The 23,984-nt window shown below is 39.8% G+C and overlaps 1 protein-coding gene across 2 annotated transcripts; it reads right to left on the bottom strand.

Moving 5' to 3' along the window:
* Positions 1-10,377: 10,377 nt before the first annotated feature.
* On the bottom strand, positions 10,378-19,128 carry LOC106489558 (killer cell lectin-like receptor subfamily F member 1). Of its 2 annotated transcripts, none has more exons than XM_013948737.1 (6): positions 19,056-19,128; positions 14,134-14,232; positions 12,643-12,774; positions 11,938-12,089; positions 11,114-11,229; positions 10,378-10,640 (listed from the first exon to the last, which is right to left on the bottom strand). In XM_013948737.1, the coding sequence occupies exons 1-6, from the start codon at positions 19,117-19,119 to the stop codon at positions 10,511-10,513; spliced, it is 693 nt and encodes a 230-aa protein (XP_013804191.1). In that variant the 5' UTR covers positions 19,120-19,128; the 3' UTR covers positions 10,378-10,510. The 2 variants fall into 2 exon arrangements, 1 of the variants encoding a protein (XP_013804191.1); XR_001293416.1 differs by having other exon boundaries at positions 10,572-10,640; positions 11,009-11,229.
* Between the last annotated feature and the right edge of the window lie 4,856 nt (positions 19,129-23,984).

Below are 23,984 nucleotides of genomic sequence, written 5' to 3'. Positions count from 1 at the left end.
AAATGCAGAAACAAAAAGGTTTAGGGAAAAAAATCAACCTTTGATAGCCATGGAACACATTACTCAGAAGTGCCACTCAGGTACGATTTATGTCACAACATATCTAAATCATTGTTGCTCTATCAGCCACAAAGTGAACAGCCATGTATGCAGATATGGATAATGCTAACTGGATACTGATAAGGTTTGTTTCATGGCAACCTACACATCAACCATATGACTGATCCAAACTGACACCTGGTTTTCCTCTGACAGTCAGTTTCCACTGCCTGCCCCGAAGTTCTTACCATCCTTTGCAGCAGGATATTCAGGCTCTGAAATGAAAAATAAAATAAAATAAAGTAAAATAAAGTAAAATAAAATAAAATAAAATAAAATAAAATAAACCCCTAACCTTTCCTTTTTTTTCAGTCTGGTCCATAATGGAGAGAGAGATAGCCAAACAGGATGCTTAAACTCTCAGTCTTGCTTTCCATCATTTCATATATACCTAAGCAGTCTTTTCTCACATCAGTCCCTTCTAAATGATTCAAAACCATCAAGATCTAATCACACATAGTCTATCTGAGCATGGTTCTTTCTGAGCTAGTGGAAAAAAACAATGTTTCTGTTTTAAGGGAACCTCTCCTCTCCTCTCCTCTCCTCTCCTCTCCTCTCCTCTCCTCTCCTTTCTTCTGCCAAAAATATATTTTCAGACACAAGTGTAATGTCAATAAGTGTACAGTGGAGACCAGACAATTACATGCTTTGTGACTTAGAACATTCTTTTCTGAAGAAAATGGCAAATTCATACACAGTCTTTACAGTTATTTTCCTGTGCATACTTACAAAACACCCATAGACATTTATCATTTTAGGTGTAAAGTCTACTAGCTGCACTTACTGTTATGACTGATAATGAAAAGGAAGGTGAATTCTAATCTCTAGAGGTAATGGAAGAGTAAAAGTCTTTGCAAGACATTTTTCTTGAATTCTTTCTATGTCACAGAAAAAGGATGAAATTTTTATTACTTTTAAGAATAGTATTGCACTGCCACATAATTTTTATATGATAATTATTTTCCTTAGATCTAATATTAGCTTTGTAAGTATTTTCATTCTTTTCTTTCCTTTCATCTTAAATAATAGCTTTATATTCAGCTAGCTGCATTCACCTAATCTGACTCACTGATCTCTCACAATACGGTGTCTGTGGCACTTTCAGTCCAGAAGAAACAATCCTTGTGTCCTGGCTGCTGTGGGAAAAGGCCATTATTGAACCAAGAGATGATCTGGTAGCAAAACAACCAGCTACTCAGAAAGAAGAGAAAATCCCTCCTCATCCCACCAAACGTGTCTGGGGATGGTAGTTCCATTCTAGCTGAAGAGTCAGATCTCCAGGGCTTTGGAGGATTACCAGCCTGTCTATCACAGAATCATTGAATAATCTGGGGAGGAAAGGACCGCTGGAAGTTTCTAGTTCACCCCTTGCTCAAAGCAGAGCTGCTTTCAAAGATAGAGCAGGTCATGCAAGACTTTGTCCAGTTGGCTTTTAGAAATCTCCAAGGATAGAGATCGCATGGCCTCTCTGGTACCTGCTCCAGTGTTGCACCACTCTTATGAAGGAAGAGATTTTTTTTTCCTTCTGTCCAGTCAGAATGTCCCTTGCTGCACCTTTTGCCCATTTCCTCTTGTTTTTTTCACTGTGCCCCCATTCAGAAGTCATAGTGTTTTTTGTTTGTTATTCCTGGCGAAAAAAAGTTGTCCAAATATCTGTATGCTTCACCAGAAGCCTAGATCACAGCTGTAGTCCAGGTTGTGCAACCATGTTTGCTAACTTTTCCCAAGATCCACACTCACCCTGTGTCTTTTGACTTCACCAGGTGAAATGGAGCAGTACCTCACCCTCTCCTCTCCTCCCAGCCACCTGATTAATTTACTTAGCTTATGGTATACAAGCATTGGTGAGGCCAGTAAACAGCAGGGTTGGTGGGCATTAGTCAGCTGCATGACCAGAGGGAAGTGATTCTTTGGCTTTGAGTTTTCAGAACATTTGCCAGACCGGCAATCAGAATTTTCTGATTGCAGAAAATAGCTGGCAAATACTGCCTCATGGAAGGATGGTGAGAATTGTTAGCTGTGATTCTTCTGCCCATCATTTTGAGTTTGGCAAGCTGGAGCTCAAGTGACTGTATTGAGGTGGCTAAATAAATGCTAGCTCAAGTTCTCCTCCATCTTTACGTGTGCTCCCGATTGCACATACATACATTCTCTGCTGCTAACAGTCATCACTGAGCTACCAGCTAGTGATGTTCTGGTGCTAGCACAGTTACCAGTTCCAGTCATGCTCAGGGGAGATGTGATAATAGCTGCAGATGACACCCCTTCTGTGGGTGTGACACCATGTCCTTCATTGTGTGGCATTTGCAAAGGCAAAAAGTAGACTGAAAACAGCAACATGGGCTGCAAAGCAGAATTCAGCACCTTCTGCCACAGAACATGCAGTTCAGCCCAAAGCTCCACGTTCCGCATGCAGCACATTTTGAAGAGCTTGAACTGCTGCTCTGACAACAAATCTCTATTTTCCAATGGCAGAGCTGCAACACAGAAAGTCCCAAGCTGAAATGAGTGAATGCCATGACTACGTCTCCATTTTGGGTTGTGATTCTAAATCATGTAACCCAGACAGCCTGTACCTACAATGCAGTGTAGGAGTAACACCTGGAGGAGATGATCAGAGGAACAGCTACCGCATAAGACACTCCCTCCTATAAATGAGAGTCTATGCACTGTTATCCCACACTGAAGCAAAAATGATGTCTTCTAAACAGAGCAAAAACAATTTACCAAGAAAATACAAACCAGCAGTGCCAGATTTTTCAAGCTGAATATTTCCACAACAGCAGCTTCATGTTCAGCAGGTGGGACTTGAGGAGCAGATGTGAAGCAAACAGGACTAGAATCCTGTGAGATGGGCTCATTCCCTGTGCAGGTTTTTGGGGTTTGGCATGTCAACTGTTTTTAAACTTCAGGCTCATTCCCTAAAGATGTTACTGTCTAGAATACTTATTCTGACTGCTGTGTATTACCCTGGATGAATTTTTTAATGCTAGGCAGTGATGGGGTGAATATATTGGCAGGAGAATCTCCTGCCCAGTTTGGTGGCAGTATGTCAGGATGGCTGTCATGATGGCTAGTCAACACCCTCTCCAACACTTTCCCAGGCTGCAGTCTCTCCTTTCCTTCACTTCTCACATTGTGAGTTAGTTTTGCTTCAGAGCACCGAAGCAGTGAATCTGCTGGGACTTCTTCCACAGGTAAAGCACTTGTCTATGCTATAAGGTACATTCTGGTCTTCAGAAATTCCATATCTGTGACTTGGAGAATGACTGGTGGGAAGAATATAGTGCATCTCTCTGCTGACCATATGTCTACGCAACAGCACCTAGTGTTTTGTGTAACAGAGATTTCTGCACAGTGAGACACAGCAAAGGTGTTGGTACAGAGTTGCAGATCACCCTGGTGTGACCACAGCACTGTTGTTACCAAAAGGCCCAGACAAAAAAGAGTCTCAAAGGGGGGGGGGGGGAATGGGGGAACTGTTACCAGCTCGGACAAGAAGGAGTCTCGACAGGAACCTCAGCCAAACATACCCAAGGACACAGGTGCAGCTGGGACTGATACATCCTGAAAAAGTACAGATAAACCAGCAGAAGCCAGTTGGAGCCAAGATTAGGACCAAGACAGCTTTTCTCAAACAAGGAAGCAGGCCAAGTTGAGACCATGTATGGAAAAGTAGAGCAAAGTTCATGGCAAGATGCTGAGTGACACCTCTTCTGACACCACTAGGGACCACCAGAGACCACCAGAGACCCCCACGGAAGACCCCCAAAGACTCAGACCTCATGCGTAATGATTATGTAAATGTAGTAATTAGTTCTAGGAAATAGAATGAATATGTATAATAATTCCTAGAAATTTAATGCATATGTATAGGATAGAGCAATATAAACTTTAGATGATGTGACACACGGTGTGCACGTTGGATAGAGCTATCCCCCGTGCAACCGGTGCCGTAATAAAGAGAATGCCTGCTTCTTAATGCTACATTGGTGTTAAGGAGTTTTTCTCCCAATTTCGGTGACACTGTGAAAGGGTGAACACATCCTGACTCCATGTGAACACACTGCAATGCAGAGTGCTGGGCACGTCCTCTGGAATGGTCTCTTTCTCATCACTCACAGGAACAGAATCAGCTTACAATATATTTTCAAAGTTAGAACAGATGAGTGTTCCCTCCTTCCAAAAATATCTCTGGATATGTTGCAATCATTAGGAGAGAGATCTGAATTTGAGATAAGATCTGAATGAGATCTCACTGTGATAGGATAGCTTGGCACCAGCCAACCAGAAAACACAGACCATTCATGTTTTAAAAGCTCTTAGAAAGAGTATAATAGTTTATATCTATGTCTATATAGATATAGCTATAATTATATATCTAACTGTATATATGGGCCACACTGGCAAGAGCGTAGCCATCAGATGCAAGGAGGTGATTTTTTTCCACTTTGCTCAGCACAGTCACAAAGCCACATTTGGTGTACTTTGTCTGGTTTTGGGCCTCCTGCTACAGAAGAGATGTTGACAAACCCAGTGGAGAGTCACTAAGGCGGGGAGGGGGTTTGAGTACATGATATGTGAGGTGAGACTAAGGGATCAGGGTCTGTTCAGGCTGGAGAAGAGAAAATTAAGGGGAGGAAGGTCCACATTGCAGTCTCCCACCACTTAATAGGGAGAATACAGAGAAGACAGAGCCAGATTCTTCTTAGATGTGCACTATGACAGGACAAGAGGAAATGGTCACAAGTTGCAGCAGAAGAAATTCTGATTGGACAGAAGGAAGAATTTCTTCCTTCATGAGAGTGGTGCAAGCACTGGAAAAGGTGCCTGGAGAGGCTACAGGATCTCCATCCCTGGAGATTTCTAAAACACGCCTGGACAAGAGAGCTGCCCTCAGCAACCTGATCTAGCTTTGAAGTTAGCCCTGCTTTGAGAAAGGGTTTGGACTACAGACCTCCAGAGGTCCCTTCCTTCCCAATTTATTTGATGGTTTTATGATTCTGTGATTTCTTTCACCCTAGATGTTTAAAGGAACAGAGACATCTGAGGCATATGGCCAGGATGGGACCAGCAGGTCCTTTTGGGGGATCTCCTGTCCTCCCTTAATGAGAATTGTTGCAGCCCAGTTTAGGAAACAAATTGGAGTACAAAAAGCACTTCCTTCCACAAAACTTTCAGTGCCCTCTAGTGTTATTTCTCTACAACTACAAGTATGCAAAATCCTTACATTTTTCCCCAGGAGGCAGAAAACCAATCCATGAATGAATATGCTTGAACACATATTTATAAGAATTCTTTCATTTACAGCTCTGCAGAGAAGAAGTCATCAGTGCTTGTTCTTCTTGGGAACAACCTACAGGAAGCTAAGGGATTTGTTCTCAGCCTTCATTAGAGCAATTCTGTGGGAACCAGACACCATGCTTAAGTCTTTATAGATTTTTTTTTAAAGGACTAGTTAGGAAGCCTTTGAGAAAACTGTCTTTTTTATATTTTTCATAATATGCTGTATAATGTTTAGTCAAATATATTTTTTTCTAACAGAAGAAAACAATTTAAAGCCCAGAATATATTCAGTGAGCTATACAATAGAAACAGTGATCAAAATGCCTCAAAGAAGAGGAATAAAATATATGATCTTGTCTCTTGCAATACTGGGGAGTGTCACAAGTCTCAGTCACAGGGAGCAAAGAATAAAATTTCCATAAGAAGAAGTCAGCAAAACTGTAGCACATCACCTGGGATGACACAGAGCAGAATTCAGCTCCTGGAGAAGTTTCCACAATAAAACTTGAGTCTTGGTTGGTTTTCTATGCAAAGTTGATTCCCCTACAAAAACACTGTGCAGAGCTTTGCAGAGGAGCAAACTGAGCATGATAACAGGCTAACAGTTTGCTATGAACTAGAAGGCTGATTGAGTGGTTTCTAGAGCTAGAAATTGATGACTGAGGAGAAAGCACATGGTATTTCACAGGTAAATGTGACTCAGTTCCTGAAGAATCAGGACTCCTTTGCCTGCCTTTGTGGTTTCAGCATAAAAATCTAGTGCTCAGAGTGATCACCAACTACCCCAAGTGTGTGAGAAAGCTGTTTTGTATTTGATTTACTGGGCACTGAAAAATTGATTTCATTTCTATATGAAATGCTGCATACATCATATGTTCAAAAGTCTGTAACAAGAATAAAACAGACCTCAAGGATAATCCTTCATTCCTCTGTTATTTAGCTTGTTTATTTTGCACTTTTAACAGTGATATTTGTTGAACATTTGAACTGTTCTGTTGATGAACAATGAAATATTTCCTTCTGGGTATGGCACATTGACTCTACACTTTCATTGTACATCTGTGTGCCTGCTGGGCATCAGAAAAATGAACACAGCAGTAACAGCAAAGAAGCTGCTGAGATTTCCAGGCTTGGGTGGATACCCTGGGGCAACTATTTTTCACTTTGCACATGCCAGGTAATTGACATTACAACTACCAGTATTCATGATTTTCTATTTCGCAGAAGAATTCGAATGGCATTCAGGACACTAAGGCATATAATGTAGAAATGGCAAGACCCAGCCTTCAGGTGAATAAATGACAGAGTGCAATCCTCCATGTGTCTTTGGATGGCTATGGACTGATATCTACACGATACTCATGATAGCCATGTCACATCCCTATGAAAAGCCCACTGTTCTGCAGAAAGGCTGTGACAGAACATGGAAAAGAAAACAAGGCAGCCCTGTAGCACAGCAAATATGATTGTTGCATTACTTGTTAAAGGTAATGGGCCTTGATCCTTCAGGGCAGGACTGGTCTGGACTTGTCTTGGCCTGAGCTGATTTTAGCTGTGGCAGCAGTTGTCTAGCAGTCAGGTAACAATTGCCTAACTTGTTTTCATCTTGACTCTGTCCGAGCTTGGGAATGGGGTTGATCAGTGAAGACCAAGCACTTGAAACTCCAGTTAAGTAAAAACATCTCAGAAGCTGAACAAGAGAATGCAAAATTTGAAGTATTAACACCAAAACCTTCCCATAAAAAATTAAATAAGTGAGACAGAGCACAGGTAATGCGGTCAGTGACACATAAGCTAGATAAAGAAATTCAGACTTTAAAGTCTGGGATGAGAAATTACAAGCTGAAATAGAAGCCCATTGAGTTAAAGCACTGACAGTGTAAAACTCTGGAAGGAATTGCAGCTATAGAGCAAGTTAGAAGGAAGACTGCTATGAGTGAAAATCAGGGAATTAAATGGAAAACTAAATATCAGTACAAAATGTGTGGAGGAAACTTAGGTAGCTGTCTGAGTATCACTGTGAGAAATATAAGCTCTAAAAGAGGAGGATGCAGAGCCTGTTAGCCTGAGGTGGAAAAGCTAAAAAAGCAGCATTATGTGCAAAGCAAGGTATGAACACAGGTCTTACCAAGGCACCCTCTCATGAGGATGCTGAGCCAAGGGATGGAGATTAATGGTTCAATGCAGCTGGTGACCCTTCTGCAGGGGAGTACAAGGCCAAAGGCCCACGTGCTCCTGATGTTGAAATGCTGCCAGCATTCAAAGTGAATCCCATATCACCCATCACTACTTCGTTTGCTGTAAAAACAGAAGGTGGGCAAACAAAAGCAGAAGCAGGGAAAATACACAACCGAAGTCAGATTGAATTATTAGGGAAAAAGTAATGATTACTGCTAATCAGATCCATGCAAGTAGATCCTTTAAATAAAAAAAGGTGCATTAAATGGCTTCTTAAATTAGATGTCAATACTAGTTTAACCATGGCTGATCAGGAGAATGTCTCTTGAGCATCTGTTATGACTTCTGACTGGGCCACTGGAATAATTGACATAGATACAAATCTTGCAGTAGTAAACTATCATTATTGGTGGATGCATTGCATTGCATGGGCTTTAAAGGGAAGACTGGAAACTGAAAAATTTTATTGCCTAGATTAGCACAAGCCAAGTGAAACCATAGAAATGTATCTGTCATCAAAAAAGTTGTCAGTCTCTGCCCATAGTCTTCTAAACAATAGGGGCAGACAGGTCCCAAATTATGACCAGGCTGCATTTAAAACAGCTGTTGTGAAAGGCCGTAGAGGAATCTAGCTCGAGCAACACCAGCCATCAGCAAAAGGTAGAGGTGTGACACACTGGGCTGTGTCCAGCCTGTAGCATTTGCTGACAGCGAACTGCAGCAGTGGGACTGGGAAAGAGGGACAGTGTGAAGCGTGGTATTAGTGGGAGTGCCCAGTATGTTGTATGAACCCTGCATGTAGAGAAGCAAGGAAGAAATATAAAAGAGTAGCACAAAAGAATAAGTAATCCATTCCAACCCTGTGGATATTGCTAATTGTATGCTACGATTGTTTGTTTTAGCTGACTTTGTTTTCTTTTTATTATTGTATTTGAATATATGTAAAAAGGAAGGATACATTTTCTTTTTAGGTCAATTCCCATGGCAGAAATTAAAATCAAGAGAAAACTGTGAATAAACTAAGGTAATAACAAAAAATGGATCCAATTACAAGGTGTCCCATCTCCAAGCAAGGAAACCCTGTTTCTCTCAATGAGAATATACATGCCTCCTATTAATAATAGTGATCATGATCACTAATATATGATGTCTGTATAAGTAACTTAAAAAAAATGCATGTGATGTTGTATATTGATATAATATTTTGAGCGCTGCAAAAAGCAAAGATTAATCAATTAAGTACAGAAATGTTTACAATGGTAAATTGTATTTTAAAAGAATGCATGTTATTAAGTATACATTTACAACATTGATACTGGGAGGACTGTATCTTTGTGCAGTTTTATATATAATGCCAGGGATATTTTAAAACAACTATTTAAAAATGGATGGTTCTGAAATGGTTAGAAAACAGGTCATGGTGGAAACCAGCGGTTCCTCAATTATGGAACTATCAAAAACTACATGTGAGTATGATATATAACCATGCATCAATTTTATGAAAAAGATTTTTGTTATCAGAGAGTTAGCTATGTAGTGTTAGACATGTATAACAATATTACAATTGTACTTACACCGTGCATCCATGAGTTAGTGTAAATTATCTCACTGTATATAATTTACCCAATAACAGAATCTAAACTCTGCTGTAGGATGTGGTGTTAATTATATCATACCCATGGAAGTAACGGTTAAATCACAGACATCATTGCAATTGCATGCAATGTTAGGCTCAGTATCTTTAGGAATGAATTCTTAAACAATTGGCAAAAATGCTAGAGCACCCCACTTTACACCTGATTCCTGATACACGGCACAAAAGCCACAAAGGTAGAGATTAGTGTACACTGAGCAAATAACTAAGTCACCCACATTGCTACTGCAGTCCAAAATGCAGCATACCAGTTCTGCAGAAAGGCCCTCCTGGAGTGCTTTCCCTCAGCTACAGCAATTTGGAACTTGGCTTTACATCCTACAGTTGTCATTATAATCATCATACTGGGAGGGGGGGGGGGAGGTTGGCTATAAAAGTAAAAGTTAAATGCTTAGCACGTTGTGATTATACATCACAATGAAGCACTACAGACCACACTCAGACATATACAAGTCATCTTGAGGTTAAAAGCAGACAGGAAAGAGCAAACCCATCTAAGAACATCTGCTGCCTGGTCCTGATCAGGAGCCTTGAGCCGTAGGAGGGTTTTCAACATCCTTTTGTGACATGTAAAAAGATAAAATCTGTAAAGTGAACTACCAAAAGGAGGGTTGATAGCCCTGTAGCCCCATAAACAGTTTTTTGCCATTACTAGTAGTGGCATTGCTAGTAGAACAAAGACGTTATGTCAGGTGATTAAATCTCAGAATTGTAGAGGTGTTTCTGGTATTTTTAAGTAAGTGCCAAATTCTGTAACCCTGAAAGAAGCACATGAAATCAAACTTTTTTGAAAAAACACTAGATTTTGACTTTTTCTTATGTAGAGCCATGCTGGCTTCCCATATTTGTCCTTTAATGGTGACATTTACAGGCCCATTTAAGTGCATAGTGCTGATTATCATCTTTTCAACTAAAGTAAGCAGAAGCAGCAATCATACCTTTTTGCCTTCTGTGACATCTAGTTGGTAGGCTGGTACAAAAAACTCATTTTGCCTGTAGTTTACACAACTCTTAGTCTCTATAAGATACTTAAAGCTGGTAAGCTGCTTATTTTTATAGCTCTAAGGAGTGCATCAAGCACCCACAGACACACATTTTATACCTTCATCCTGAAAAAGAAGAGACACACAAGCCTGAAATCTTCATAGACTTTAATCACAAATAGAATCACAATGTATCAGTTCATCAAAATTCAAGTCAACAATTTTCCCCTTAATTTTACATCAGCTATCCTACTTGCTGTAAAAGGGTGTAAACCTTCAAAGTCCCTATTCACTTTCATTTTGCAATCTCTTAGATAGCCAACACGACTGCCTTCTTCCTGCAAATCCACTTGTACAGGGAATGGCAGTTATCAGCATGCACTTCTGTCAGCTTATAGGCAGCACATTTTTCTTCTTGCTTCCTTCCTTTTATTGTAAAACTGTAAGAGCAAAAAAAAACACAGGCATGAAGGTCATTGAAAAATTCTGTTTGCAAATATAAGGAGTGAAACCACAAAGACTGGATTTTTTTTCTGTCTTTACGCTTTTGATTCTTTTGATTCTTTTGATTCTCTGGCATACAGGCAGGTTTTATTTGTTTAGTAAACTTTATCCTTTCTCTGTCTCCCTGCTTGCAATGTACCTGGAAGTAAAAAGCAGATTCGGCATTGACACACCTAATAAAATTAGCTCCTTTTCCTGAGAGCTTCCAAGAAATTTCATTTGCCAGCTACACATTTTGATCATAATTCTGTACTGAGAAAAAACAGAATAGGCCGAGCTGCCTAACTAGAGTATGGGTTCTTACATCTTATTGCCACTTTGTCTTGGTCTGATGGCTGAATATCCTGGGCACAGAGAGTGGAGGACACGTCATGGAGGCCAACACAGGTTCATCCCAGAACGGACCTACCTGTGCCCTAGGCGTTTGGGATCACTGAGCCATATCCATCTTTCTTCATTCTCATCAAAGCTTAATCCAGTCCAAACAAAACCAGTGTCTTTATCCTTCATTTTGTTTAAGAAAACCTAGAGAGAGAGGCATGTCTTTGTACTCTAATAATAATGGCACCTCAAAAAAATCCACTACTGGTAACATTCAGTGGTAATTAATACTTTAAAAATAGCAAGATTTTCATGCCCAAAGATTCCAGGGAATGTTTTCCAAGAAATTGAGAAAAAAAATCTAAATTAATTCCGACTCTAAACCATACCCAGGTGCCAGGGTCACTGCCTGGGCCTGGTCACCCTTAACCAACAAGAGCAGCACTGAAGAGGCAGATGCAGGTTAGGATTTGGCCCACAGAACTGCTTTTGCTATTGACACAGACCTGGCACTGACATTTAAAAAAGTACAAAGCACACAGAGAAAAACTGCATCCCCCAAGGAAAATCAACAGCTTTTACAACAGCTTACTTCTGAACAGCTTTTTTTTTTTAGAATAAAGCATGCAAGAATCCTTCAGTCAAATACCAGCTGCTTCTCACTGGAGATAATCTCTAGGAATATCGTTGCATCCTTTGTTTAAATGAAATGTGGACTAGTAGTCTTCTTGACAATTGTTTTTTAGCATGCAGTAATAAATCATCAGTGTACTTACCACTGACAATATATTTTGTGAGCATATTTGGATTAGAAATGGTTTCTTACAGTACAGTGAAAGCTCTACTCTGATATGTAGATTCACAAGGTATAATAAAAAGAACATTGAACCACAGAGTGCCTTACAAATTTACCATTTCAGTCTCATCCTCTATAACCAGGAGCTCAGATTTTTTTCCCAAGCAATACTCCTTACTATTTTTCCAGGTATCACGATTTTCTGAGTAGTAATAACATCTCCCATAATGCAGCTTCCAGCCAATGGGGCAGAGTTCACATCTGGAGTCTGTGAAGAGTTTGGGATGAAGGGTTTTTGTCACTTCTTTATTTAGAACTGAAACCATTATTATTGGCTTCTGCTTTTACTGGGGCTTTTCAAAATGAGAGTAAAGAAGCCTTAAACCAGGGGGACAGAAATTGTGTATCTCTTTTTATGAATGTATACAGTTCCTGCTTTACAGTGGTAATCAGCATAGTCATTCTTTCATTAGGGACCTCTTTGTATCTTCACACATTTCAGAACTCCAGATAATTGTGCTAAATAGCTTACATAAAAGTTGGGGCAAAATGCATGCTGCTCTGCTGAAATCACTGGGAGCAGTACACAGTTAGTTCAGACAGAATCCATGGAGAAGCAATTAAGATCTTCAGCAACACTGCTCCACGTTTATTTCTTGCACGAACCAAAATGTTTAAGGACAGATCTCTAAAATAAATCACATTATACATCTTTAACAATAGAAACAAATTATTCTGGTATTTGAAGGTCAATCCCTTTGTGTAGGTGTTTGTTTCTTCAAACCATTTATGTTATTGTGCGCAAGACTTTATTTCCTTACCATTTGTATGTATGCATAAGCTGTCCTTTAATGCAGTGAGTAAGCTGTTTTCATGAAGAACTTCTTCAGAAGTATTATCACTTTCAGAAAGATTTTCTCTGGGTTTCCACGTGTCACTTGATTGCAAGTCACCTGGACAGGAATATTCACCACAAGTGAACTATCAAGAGGCCCCGCAGTCCTTTTCCACAGAAAATAGTGGAAGTTCTAAATGGAAACTCAGTCCTTCTAACTCTCCTGTAAATGGTTAGTGGGGAGTTGAGCCTCTGATTCCTATATGTTAAACAAATGTGTGAGGTGACTGACTTTACAAAGACAGTCTAGACTGCAACATTGTCATGTTTTTGACAACATGGCATGCAACAGCTATCTTTCAAATACTGTGGCTGTGTCTTTGACCTTCCACTGCCTGAAATCTGTACTGAGCTGTTTTCAGAAAAGAATGGGGTGATATGGAAGGGCAGGACTCACATCCAACAAAAGGGAGCATGGCTGACTCTGCCTTTAAGGTGCTTATACCCAGAAGTGCTTCCGAACTCGCATTTTTCTCCTGGGTTCTCAAGTGATTTTGATGAACAAGGTGATTTTGATGTCCAAAAGCAAGCTGGACATTGGGATTACCAGGCTAAGATTTTCTAAAGGAGGAATCTAAAATTAGGCTCCTCAATGAATATTCAGATGCTTGCTGATGGTCACCTAAAAACTCACTTAAGTTGCTTGGCCAGGGCAACTGTAACCGTTTCTCTCTGATCCATAAAGGTGCCCAGCGATAACGGCAGACATCTGTGGTGGAGAGGTAAGCTCAGTATGCATGTGGTCAGTGCTGGCAGTGACCCTGTGCTTATGCATAACTTCCATGCACTGTGCAAAAGTCACCTTCATAAACTTAGAGGCACACATTTTTATATCTGTTTAGAGAGGTCTTTTCAATCAAAGTATATCATCTTCCAGCCTCCTATCTCACCCATCCCTGAAGACCAGCTCACATTTCCTATTATACAGGTTATAGAGAACTGGCTGAGACTTACGGCAGGCAAAGTAGCGCACCAGGAGGTGAAGACTGTCTATGAAGATAAGGGGAGAAGGAGATAGAAGGGCTTCCAGTTGTATCATTTGTCTGGAATGAATTCTGTTTCATATTAAAAGAGGCTTTCCAAATAACTGAATGGATGCTTTGGCTGGAAGGCTTGGTTGGTTGTTCAGTTTTGGAAAGGAAGAAGAGGGACTCTCAGGTCAGGGGAGTAGAAAGCGAGAAAGACTCCAGCCCTCTTCATAAACCCCAAACGTTCAACAGCCTTCTGAAAGCTGCTGACCTTGTGCAGATCCACAGCCCCAAAACCGTAGTGACTTCCCCTTCCTCCCTCAGAAACCCAATAGCAGAAGATATGAACAATCTTGTCACCTTATCAAAACAGTGTGCTTGTAAAATTAAGGATTAATACTTGTCAATTACACCGGAACTAAAACAAAACTTTTTACTCGGTCACTCACATTGCTGAAATAGTGTGATCACAGCTCCCAGAAACAGAACATTCAGAAATCCTGAGAGTGTAATGACATACCGCAAGCCTGAGGAACAAGAAGTAAGTTCTGCAAAAAAGAAGATGGTTTACAAACAGGCATGAGATGTTACCCAAGATATAACGCTGGGTTTCTCTAGACATCTGTCAGAACGTCCATCACTGTCACTATTCCATGTACTTTGTTACAGTTGCTTTTTCCCTTTTGGTTGTCTTATTGTCGCGGAGGAGTGATGCACTTCACTTGTAAGAGGGAAGCAGCACTATGTTTACTGTGGTAAGATAGCGACTTAACAAAGTTCAACTGTAAATAAGAATGATTTAACGAGGTTCGATTGGCAAGGTTCACTCAGTTATTTACTGCATGAAGGACAGGGTCAGATGCGTGTGCAACAGACACCCCCCTGTTGAGTCATGAGGTTCAGAAAGGACCCCCTTGCTTTCTAAACTCCTTCAGAGAGGAGCCTAGGTGCAGCTGGATCTGATCCTAGTCTCAGACTTGGTCAACGGTTTATGTCTAAGGGATTATGTGCACAACTAGTTAGAGATATAACTCAGCAAAGTTTCACGAAGTTCATAAAAGTTCAGCATGCTATTAACCACTTATCGAGGATCTGTTGTGGGTAAGGAATCTCTCAACCTCGAGGAGCAACCTTGAGAGGCGTCCCTGCTCAAGAGGGGGTTCTGCAGTGCAGCCCGCTGCTGTGCAGGAGAGTTCAATGGGCTCTGGGCTGCCCCCTATTTATGGGGGGGGGAGATGACTGACTCATAGTCATATCTGCATGCTAGTCGGGTCTCAGTTGGCGCATGCTCAATTAGCCCCTGTCTACGTGCTGTTTACAGGGGGGTCAAGTTGAGGGGGAGAGAGCACATCAAAGCGGTGGGGGGGAAGCAGCACACTGTCACATTTATGCATATCGAGTAGTTCTTGCTTCTAATAAACTTTCATTTATGAAAAGCTTTTCAGATCATGCACTTGAATTTTTGCAGTCCAATGTCTTCACTGCTTGTCTGTTCATTTGAGATTTTATCCTTTTGTATAACATTGGTCCATGCTCTTAACTTATCATGGTGAAAGGAACACCTATTGAACAGTTTCTAGTTCTTCATAGCATGGGGATATCACTCTGGCAGATATCATGAAGACTTTTAGATGTCACAGCAAGCACTTAATAGATGTTGTTAAACAAAACCTCACAAACTTGGTGACAGAGGTGTAAGGAAGAACTAAAGTTTCTAACAGTTGTAAAGAAGAGAGACGTATGTAACACGTAAGAATAAAAATGAAAGTTCTGGGCCTGTGGATATCTATACTATTAGTCAAGAAAGGCCCACTAGATTCTCTGAAAAAGAAGCTCTGTAATCTCAGGACCCACAGATAGGTTTTATCACCGGACACTGGATGCAAAGTCAAAGGTCTTTAGAAAAGTCTATGTTACAATTTGGAGCTTATTCGTTTATTGAGTTCTTGATGTTGAGCCAGTTCCCACTGGCAAACTAATACAAAATCTATGGAATATTAAGTATCAGTGCACTGAACAGGGCTCCTTTGCAGAATGGGTGCTTGATGAAAACCAAACATCAGTGATTAGAGATGCAGAAATGAGCTCTCTCACAACTCTAAGAATATTACTTTTAATTAGAATCAAGAAAGCCTGGAAATGCACAATCAAGGTGAATCTTCCTTCTCAACAGTACCCAATAATCTTAAAATTTATTCTTGTAGGACTGCCACACTTGTGACATACCTCTTTCTAGTGAAACTTGCAGTTTCTGTTTGCTCACTCACTCTATTTCTGGATTTCTACATGTCTTGACACAGAATCACAGAATCACGTGGGTTGGAAGGGATCTCAGTAGGCCATCTAGTCCAGCCTCCTGTTCAAAGTGGGTCCAGTTAGATCAGGTTATTCATGGCCTTGTTCAGTGAATTTCTCCAAGGATGGAGATTTTACAGCCTCTCTGGGCACCTGTCCTACGGTTTTACCACCACCATGGTGAAGCAAAAATTCTGTATATCAAATCAGGATTTTCTATGTTCCAACTTGTGTCCATTGCCTCTTGTCCTTCCAGTGTGAACCTCCAAGAAGAGTCTGGCTCTGTCTTCTCTACAGCATCCCATTAGGTAGCTGAAGACAGCAATAAGACTCCCTTGAGTCTTCTTTTAAGTCACCACAAAGCCAATTCGCTCAGCCTCTCCTCCTGTGTCATTTGTCCAGCTTCCTAACTGTCTTCGTAGCCCTCCACTGGACTCATTCCAGCAGACTGTCAGTGTGCTCTTGGAAGGGATAGTAATATAGTTAGTGTAGGCTGCAAGAGAGCAAAGCTCTTTAAAATAACTGAGGTATAAAAGATGTTCTATGATGTCATAAAGGAAGCCTTAGGGCAAGGAGGAGAACAGTTAAAGTTGCCCAGTTATGTGGGAAATTTCACTTTAAATTTGCTTCCTAACTTTCTAGCAGTAGTGCTTTCAGGAACATGTTTCTGAATTTCCTTTTGGAAAGCATGCAACACAATATACTGTTTACTATCTCCAAACTTAACTTCATAGGAAAGAGATTTTACTTGCTAATTTTCCTTTAGCTGGGGTCCAGGAATAAAGTCAGAGAATAACAGAACAGTGACTTTCCATTTCATGGAAATGGCCATTCTTGGAAGACAAAACAGGATGCCAAAATTGATAACTTGTGGAGAACATTTTGTACTTATTAAATAAGATCAGGAAGTATCCCATGGAATCTGGGTAAGGACTAAAGTGAGGATATGATTTTCCCCTTTAAAAGCCATTACATTTCAAATATTTGTGGTCCAGATCAGATCTGAATCAGGAAACAAATTCAGACTGTTTGAAAAGTTCTCTGCTGTAACATTGCTATTTGAAAACTGTAACACTTGGAACTTTCAAAGTCAGGATATGACTTGAACTTTGTGCTACAAAATAAGTTAATTTTCACTTACTCTTTCCTTTCACGTCTGGTTTCTACCTATCACAGTTTTGCACACAGGTTGAACATCATTTTTCCTCATTTCTCAGTTCAATAGTATTTATTTGGGAGAGGCTGTATCTGTACCTACTCATCCTTAAATATTCAAATAGCTAATCCCCATTATTTTTATATTTCTACCTTATTTAGATGGCAAAATAGATGTAAACAGAATGCAGTATTTTTTTACTGACTATGCTACATAGTATGGTTAAGAATGTGTGCATTTTCCTTCTTCCTTGGGTACCGTCCAGCAATTTTGACATAAAAAAGGCAATTAAGATGTCTGGGGTCTAATCCTTAACTGCTGTGCTTTGCACAATGGCTAGACTGGAGGCAAAACAGTCATAGCGTCTTGTGCAAATATGCAGGTTTGCACTAAACCACTCAGGGTGAGTTCTGGTAGCAGCTATGCCACCATACCGGTGGCTCAGTTTGGGCTAAAAGCTCAGTATTTGCTCAGCTCCTCAGGGCAGTTCTGCAGCTCGCACCAACAGATTTGACTGCACAGAGGAAGAGGGGTTCTGCATTTTGTGCTTCCTTCTCTACTGGAGGAATTGGCATGGGTATTGTACGAGATTGTGTTTATGGGGTATTATAACCACTTACAACCTCTCAGTAAATACTCTTCCAGAGTATCATGCCTCTGAGACTAGTCTGTGCCTGGCCTAAAGCTAGCTCACCCACCTTTGACCACAAGTAGAGACATACCCTGTCTGCAGTGCATTTATAAGCTAAGCTAAACGAAAAGATTGTTTTCTTTAACTGTGCCGTTCTCAAGTCTTTCTGCTGCCCTCTCATGTTTTTCTGCCTATTTGCTCCTGCAACAGTCTTTGCTTGGGAAGTTACAGTCATGCAGGGAGACAATGAAGATGCAGCATTTTAAACCTGACTTAGTCATTATGTGTTATGTGTGTTTGTGGTCACATACTGTTAGGTATATGTGGTCACATATGCTTTGCTTGACTTTCCACTTCTTTGAAATGGAAATATTCAATCTGCTCCATCACAGCAACATTTTTGTGCACTTTGCTGAATGTTCTAAAGATCATTGAAGATTCTTAGTTAAGTAAATATAAGCTTTTACAACAATTTTTCCAATGGTTTTCTCAATTTTCCTGGCTCTGTGTTTTTACTGCAGTTGGGAATAGGCTCTTAGTTAAGTTGTTATTACTGTAGGGAAACTGGCATAATTTATGTCTATAAAATCACACACAGTTTATCCTGTCATACTGAATATCTGAAACTGGCTCTTGCTTTTTTACTATTATAGTTGTTCTTACATAAATGTTCAGCCAGCATTTCTCAGATCATCATAGCTAATTAACTGTTTAGAAATTGCATGCCTAAACTGCCCTAAGGACATGGTCTTTATGGTCCGACATTTAAAAGAAATAGAGTGTAGCAAGGGTGAGTGTGAAAGCCTTCCAGCACACATCTTCATGATTTCTCCTCTGCTACTGTTGTCACTTTAGACAAAATCCCCCAACCTGGTTGAAAAACCTGTCTTACCATTTTCATTTAAATTATTCTTAAATTCTCCTTAGCTGTGATTCCTGCAAACAAGCTGGACAAAACTTAGGCTTCTATCAAGCTGAGACTACTGCCAAGCTTGCTGAGTACTACTGTCTCATTTTTTTCCCCATATGCTTCCATCTCCACTTCTCCATCTTGTACTGGGACTGTCAGCACCAGTACTCCAAGCCTGGTGGAACTACTTTGCTGCATTTTATCTACTATCCATTATATTTCTCTGTATACTTTCAAGTATCTGTGGCAATTTTAGTAACATCATCTAAAAATTTTGGCAGTTTTTTTATGACAGCTCAAATGTAGCTGAATATAGCTGGAGAGATTTGTTATTTACAGAATACGACTGAAGCCATATTATATATGCTTATATGCTTACCTGCATTGGAGCTTTTCTTTCGTGCTTTGAAATGAAGTTTTGCATAGCCCTCTTCATCCTCCATTTCAAGATCTTTTCATCACTTCTCAACAATGACTACAAATGACAGCATCAAACTTGGTATGGGAAATGCTTCAACAAGTCTTATAAACAGGAAGGGGACGGTGGCTGGTCATTTGTGCTTTTAGTTCAAACCATACAGTAGCAGGACTATGGACAGGAACTTAACAATATAAGCTGCACAGACAAGTGTTCTCTTTTCCTCTTCGTCTCCACCTCTCCGTCTTTCTCTGGAAAACTCCAGACCCTACTCTAATACTTCTAAAGCTGTGTTTTCTCCAGAGAAAGCAGTCTTTCAAAAGTCTTCCTGCATATGGGAGATCAAATGTGAGTCCTTTCAAGTCCATTTCATCGCACTGATGAACTGTTCTCCTCTACCTTATATTAAAAGCAGCTGTGTCAACCTCTGTTTTTTTCTCAAATGCTAGGAATTGCTTCTTGTTTTATCAAAATAAGATTGTGTGTATATTTCTGATTAAGTAGCTTGAAAGGGTACTTAAATACATGTGTTAATCCTTGATTACAATTTGTGCCTGTCCACTTAAGCAACTATTCATGGAGTTGAGCAACTTAATGATATTTAATAAATGGAGACTTGTGTGGCATAGAACCACTGAAGCAGCTCTGTTCAAACCTTACAGCTTGCAATGCTTCCATTGCACTTCGAAAGGACAAGCTTCTTGTACCACCAGCAAGGAGCTGTTTAGTTTAATTGCTGTGTGAGCTCTCTTCCAAAAAGAAGTGAAGTTGGGGATTTTTTCCCGTTTAAAGACATTAGATTTGCTCTATTTATTTACTTCTGCTGTTGGTAAATCCTGAGAGGAATCAGCTCTGGGGAGAGAGAAGGTAATCAGGGAATGTACAGACCCACTTTTTACATCAGCAGCAGGTTGAGAAACACTGAATACTTTTTAAACTGTTGGTCTCCAAGAAGGCCCAGAAGAGAATGAAGGTCCTACCTAGCAGCTTCTTGGTGTTCTTGTTAGTGCTAGTCTGAAATATTTCTTTCTGGAAATGAGGATTCAGCAGAAAGTCAAAAGTTTTTTTTTCTCTCTGAAATGGTTTAATGACTTCTGCTGTTGTCAACTTTGTCAGGTTTTGCCAAGCTCTTCTTTGGACCAGGACTACATTTCCCATAATGCATCCTGGCCTCACTTTTATTATGTCCATGTAGCATCTAGTGTGATACATCATAGAAGACATAATCCATCATGCCATTAGCTGTATTTCACAATGAAATATTTTATGAATATTTCACCTCTATTTGGAGGAATAAAAATGTGTCCAGAGCACTACACAGAAATTGCACACACTGATTTCTTAGACAAAACCTCTGACCAAACCATTGAGACCACTCTGATTAATAGAAATGGTCCTATGAGCTTGGAAACCAAAGTAACTTTAGCTCAATGTTTTACTATGGTTAGCACCTGAAAGACCACAGCCAAGCTGGATGCAGTACAATCACATACTGCAAAATAAGTGAGAAATCCAAAGAAATTCCTCAAACACAGGCATACAAACCAGGGCTGATAAGTAAATCAGTGTGAAATAGCAGGTGCTGAGAGACAAATAAATACATTCTCTGTTTGCACAAGGCAGTGGTACTCCACTCAGCATCACAACACCAAATAACTCTCAGCAAGGGTAGACAAATCCTTGCAGTGCTACCAACTCTCTTAATTGTTCTGATACTTGGAAGACAAATTTTGAAACTAGAATTTTTAAATATTTTGGAACAGCTCTGGAAGGATTTACATGCTCTAAGCTTTAGCTTATATGTTTACAAAATGCATTAGCTGGTCTAATAAAAAATACTACAACATCTCTACAGAGGCCTTGTTTCACTTATATTCTTAGATTGTCCTGCATCCAGCCACACAGCTGATATGGTATCTGTTGCCTTTCTTAGAGTTTCATCTCATGAAGATACATAAAATCTCAGATTCTCATCTGACTTTCTAAGTAAAAGTGAGAGTTTTGGCCTCTACATAACAATAGATTGCTAAAACCCCTTCGACACCACTGTGTTCTCAAAACCTTTAGGCACAGATATGAGGGCCTGCCTTCATATGTGTGCTGGTGGGACTTACCATAAAGTAAACATAAATTACATGGAAACTAAAGGTTAATAACTTGATTTGTTTATATAATTTTTTGAGAGAATCTCATGATTACAAGGACAGTGCTGTGATGTTTTAAATGCATGACTTCAACTCTACTGGAATTATATACATATATTAACCATTTTTGAATCCCCAGCTTTTTGGGAAGCCATTTCTAATAGAAGTGTGGAGCTTCTAAAATCCAAAGGTTTTAATTCCACCCTAGTAGAGGAGAGTTTGGGGAATGGGCACTATAGGCAAGGAGTAAGATATTTACAGGCAGTGTCTTCCAGTTGTGGTAGAGTCTGGGGAAAAATACAGAGGTGTTTATTAAATGAGTTAGCAAGTTAAGTTAAGCTCAAGGCAGGAAACACAGTCAAGAGCCTTGAAAATGTAGATCGCTGTCTGACAGGACACAGGAGGTGATAAAATACAGGGATCTCTCAACAGAAGGATGCAGAGTGCAACTTTGCCCCAAACACCAAGCCAGGGGAACAATCCCGGAAAAGTTTAGGCATGCTTGTACTTAAGTGTGAGAGTCCACATGGCTTTTTTTGAATACGTGTTTACTTCCAGTTGATGTGCATACTATTTCACAAGACGACAAACCTAGTTCTTTTTGCATGTTCAGAGAACTGGCTTCATCTTCCTTTCATCCAGCTTCTTGTTTCTTAAAGATATTTTGCACATCCTATTTGATTTCAGCAGAAAGAAAACTTCAAAGCAGTTTACATGCATATATATAAAGCTGTATCATTTCCTTTTCTCTTGTGAAGTCCAGTCTATGCATCTAACAATAAAAACAAGGGCTTTTGAAATCAAATTCTGGGTAAGGCAAACAAGCACACTTTCTTGGCAACACAGTATTATACATACAACTTCAAAACACTTGTTTTTTCTTTATTTTGGAAGGATGTTTGCATTCTTTTCACTGCAATGACACAAGACAAAAAAGACAAGGAATAGCAAGAAGCCAAACTACAGAAATGTAGGTGTTGAAATGAGCCAAAAGGACAGCAGCATAAATTCTATAAAGTTGAAAGTGAAAACAATAAAAACAAAACAAGAAAGAAACTGAAGAGCAGTTTTCAAGAGACAAAAATAATTAAACCGTTCTTTTTCATGAGCAGGGAACCTTCCAAAACGTCTGTAAGACAACAGATGATCAGATTATAGATAATGGCACACTATAGCAGAAAAAAATAGTGCTTTTTTTGCATCTGTGCTTGCTGTGGAGGAACTTGGGGCGGTTGCTGTGCTAAGATCTTCTTCATGGGCAACACACTAGAGACTGGCTCAGTTCAGAGGGTCAGTACAAGAGGTTATGGGACAAACAGGCAAAATGAATAGGCCCAAAAGGCCAAGGCCAGATGCTGTTTACCCAAGAGTTCTAAAGGAACACAGAAAATAACTAACTGTGGTTTGCAACTTGCTTAAATAGATCCTGGTGTTAAAAGACTGGAAAGTGAGGCTAATTTTTAAGAGTCTCAAAGGAGGTCTGGAGAACTACTAATGAGCAAAACTGATGTTTATACTGGAAAAGTGGTAGAAATTCAAATAAAGAAAAGAATTTGTGGTTATATGCCTAAATATGTTCAATATTGGCAGATATATTTGTAAAGGGAAATCATCCCTCACAAATGCAAAGAAATTTCTTGAAGAATAATTCTGAACTCCAAAAGTTCAACCATATTTTCTCCGCCAAGTAAAATTTCCACATCATGAGATTTTAGTGGTGATAAGTTTGATCTGAAAAGATGTGAATTCTTTCAATAATCTCAAATAGCTTCACTATAAAAATGGACATTGTATCAACTTTCAGTTTTCTGTCTCATTCTCTCCAGTTGTAAAAGTCTGTATTGTAAAATGGCTGCATATGCCATCTTCTAAAATGAGAAGTTATGGACATACTGTAACAGGTTTCTGGCCTCCATTTTGTTCTCAGGAAAATGATAAATGAATCTCCCAGCCTGGATCTTTGTGATGACTATTCTGTTTTTTTGTCTTAATCTACGTATTTTTGTGCATGCTCTTCAAGGTACTGGCTTTCTAAAAGGTTTGTTCTTCAGTCCACAACTCTTAATACAGGAGCTTTTTCCATAATGAAAGCACAAAACATTTTAAATATTATTGGTGCTGTGCTTTCCCTAATCCACTATAATTAAAAAATCCAAGAAGAAGCAGAATTTTAAGAAATTTTTTTAAACTCCATCTCTTTTACAAGGAAATTATGTATGAAAACATAATTGGATACAGGTTGTCAATTAGTATCAATTTAAGCCTTCTTTCCCAATGAAGAGTTGATTAAACCAGTTTGCATGACAGTAAAGCTATATTAATTTGGATCTCCTGTTATCAAATCCCATAGTAGTCTTCTGACTTTGCCAGAAGTCTTTGTGCTTCATGTCTGCCTTCTCACCCCTTCTTTATTTGTTCTATTTATCACACAGTTGTTTTTTCACATACAGAATCACACAGAATGGCTGAGGTTGGAAGGAACCTCTGGAGATCATCTAGTCCAACCCCCCTGCTCAAGCAGGGTCACCTAGAGCACATTGCACAGGAGCAGGTCCAGGCGGGTTTTGAATATCTCCAGAGAAGGAGACTCCACAACCTCTCTGGGAAACCTCCTCCAGTGCTCTGTCACCCTCACAGTGAAGAGCTTTTTCCTCATGTTCAGATGGAACTGCCTGTGGTTCAGTTTGTGCCCGTTGCCTCGCGTCCTGTCGCTGGGCATCACTGAAAAGAGTCTGGTTCCATCCTC

The sequence above is a fragment of the Apteryx mantelli genome, chromosome 1 (assembly GCF_036417845.1).
Source record: "Apteryx mantelli isolate bAptMan1 chromosome 1, bAptMan1.hap1, whole genome shotgun sequence".
In the NCBI taxonomy this organism is placed as follows: domain Eukaryota; kingdom Metazoa; phylum Chordata; class Aves; order Apterygiformes; family Apterygidae; genus Apteryx; species Apteryx mantelli.
Note: the sequence above shows the minus strand (reverse complement) of the source record. Positions and strands in the feature narration are given on the sequence as shown.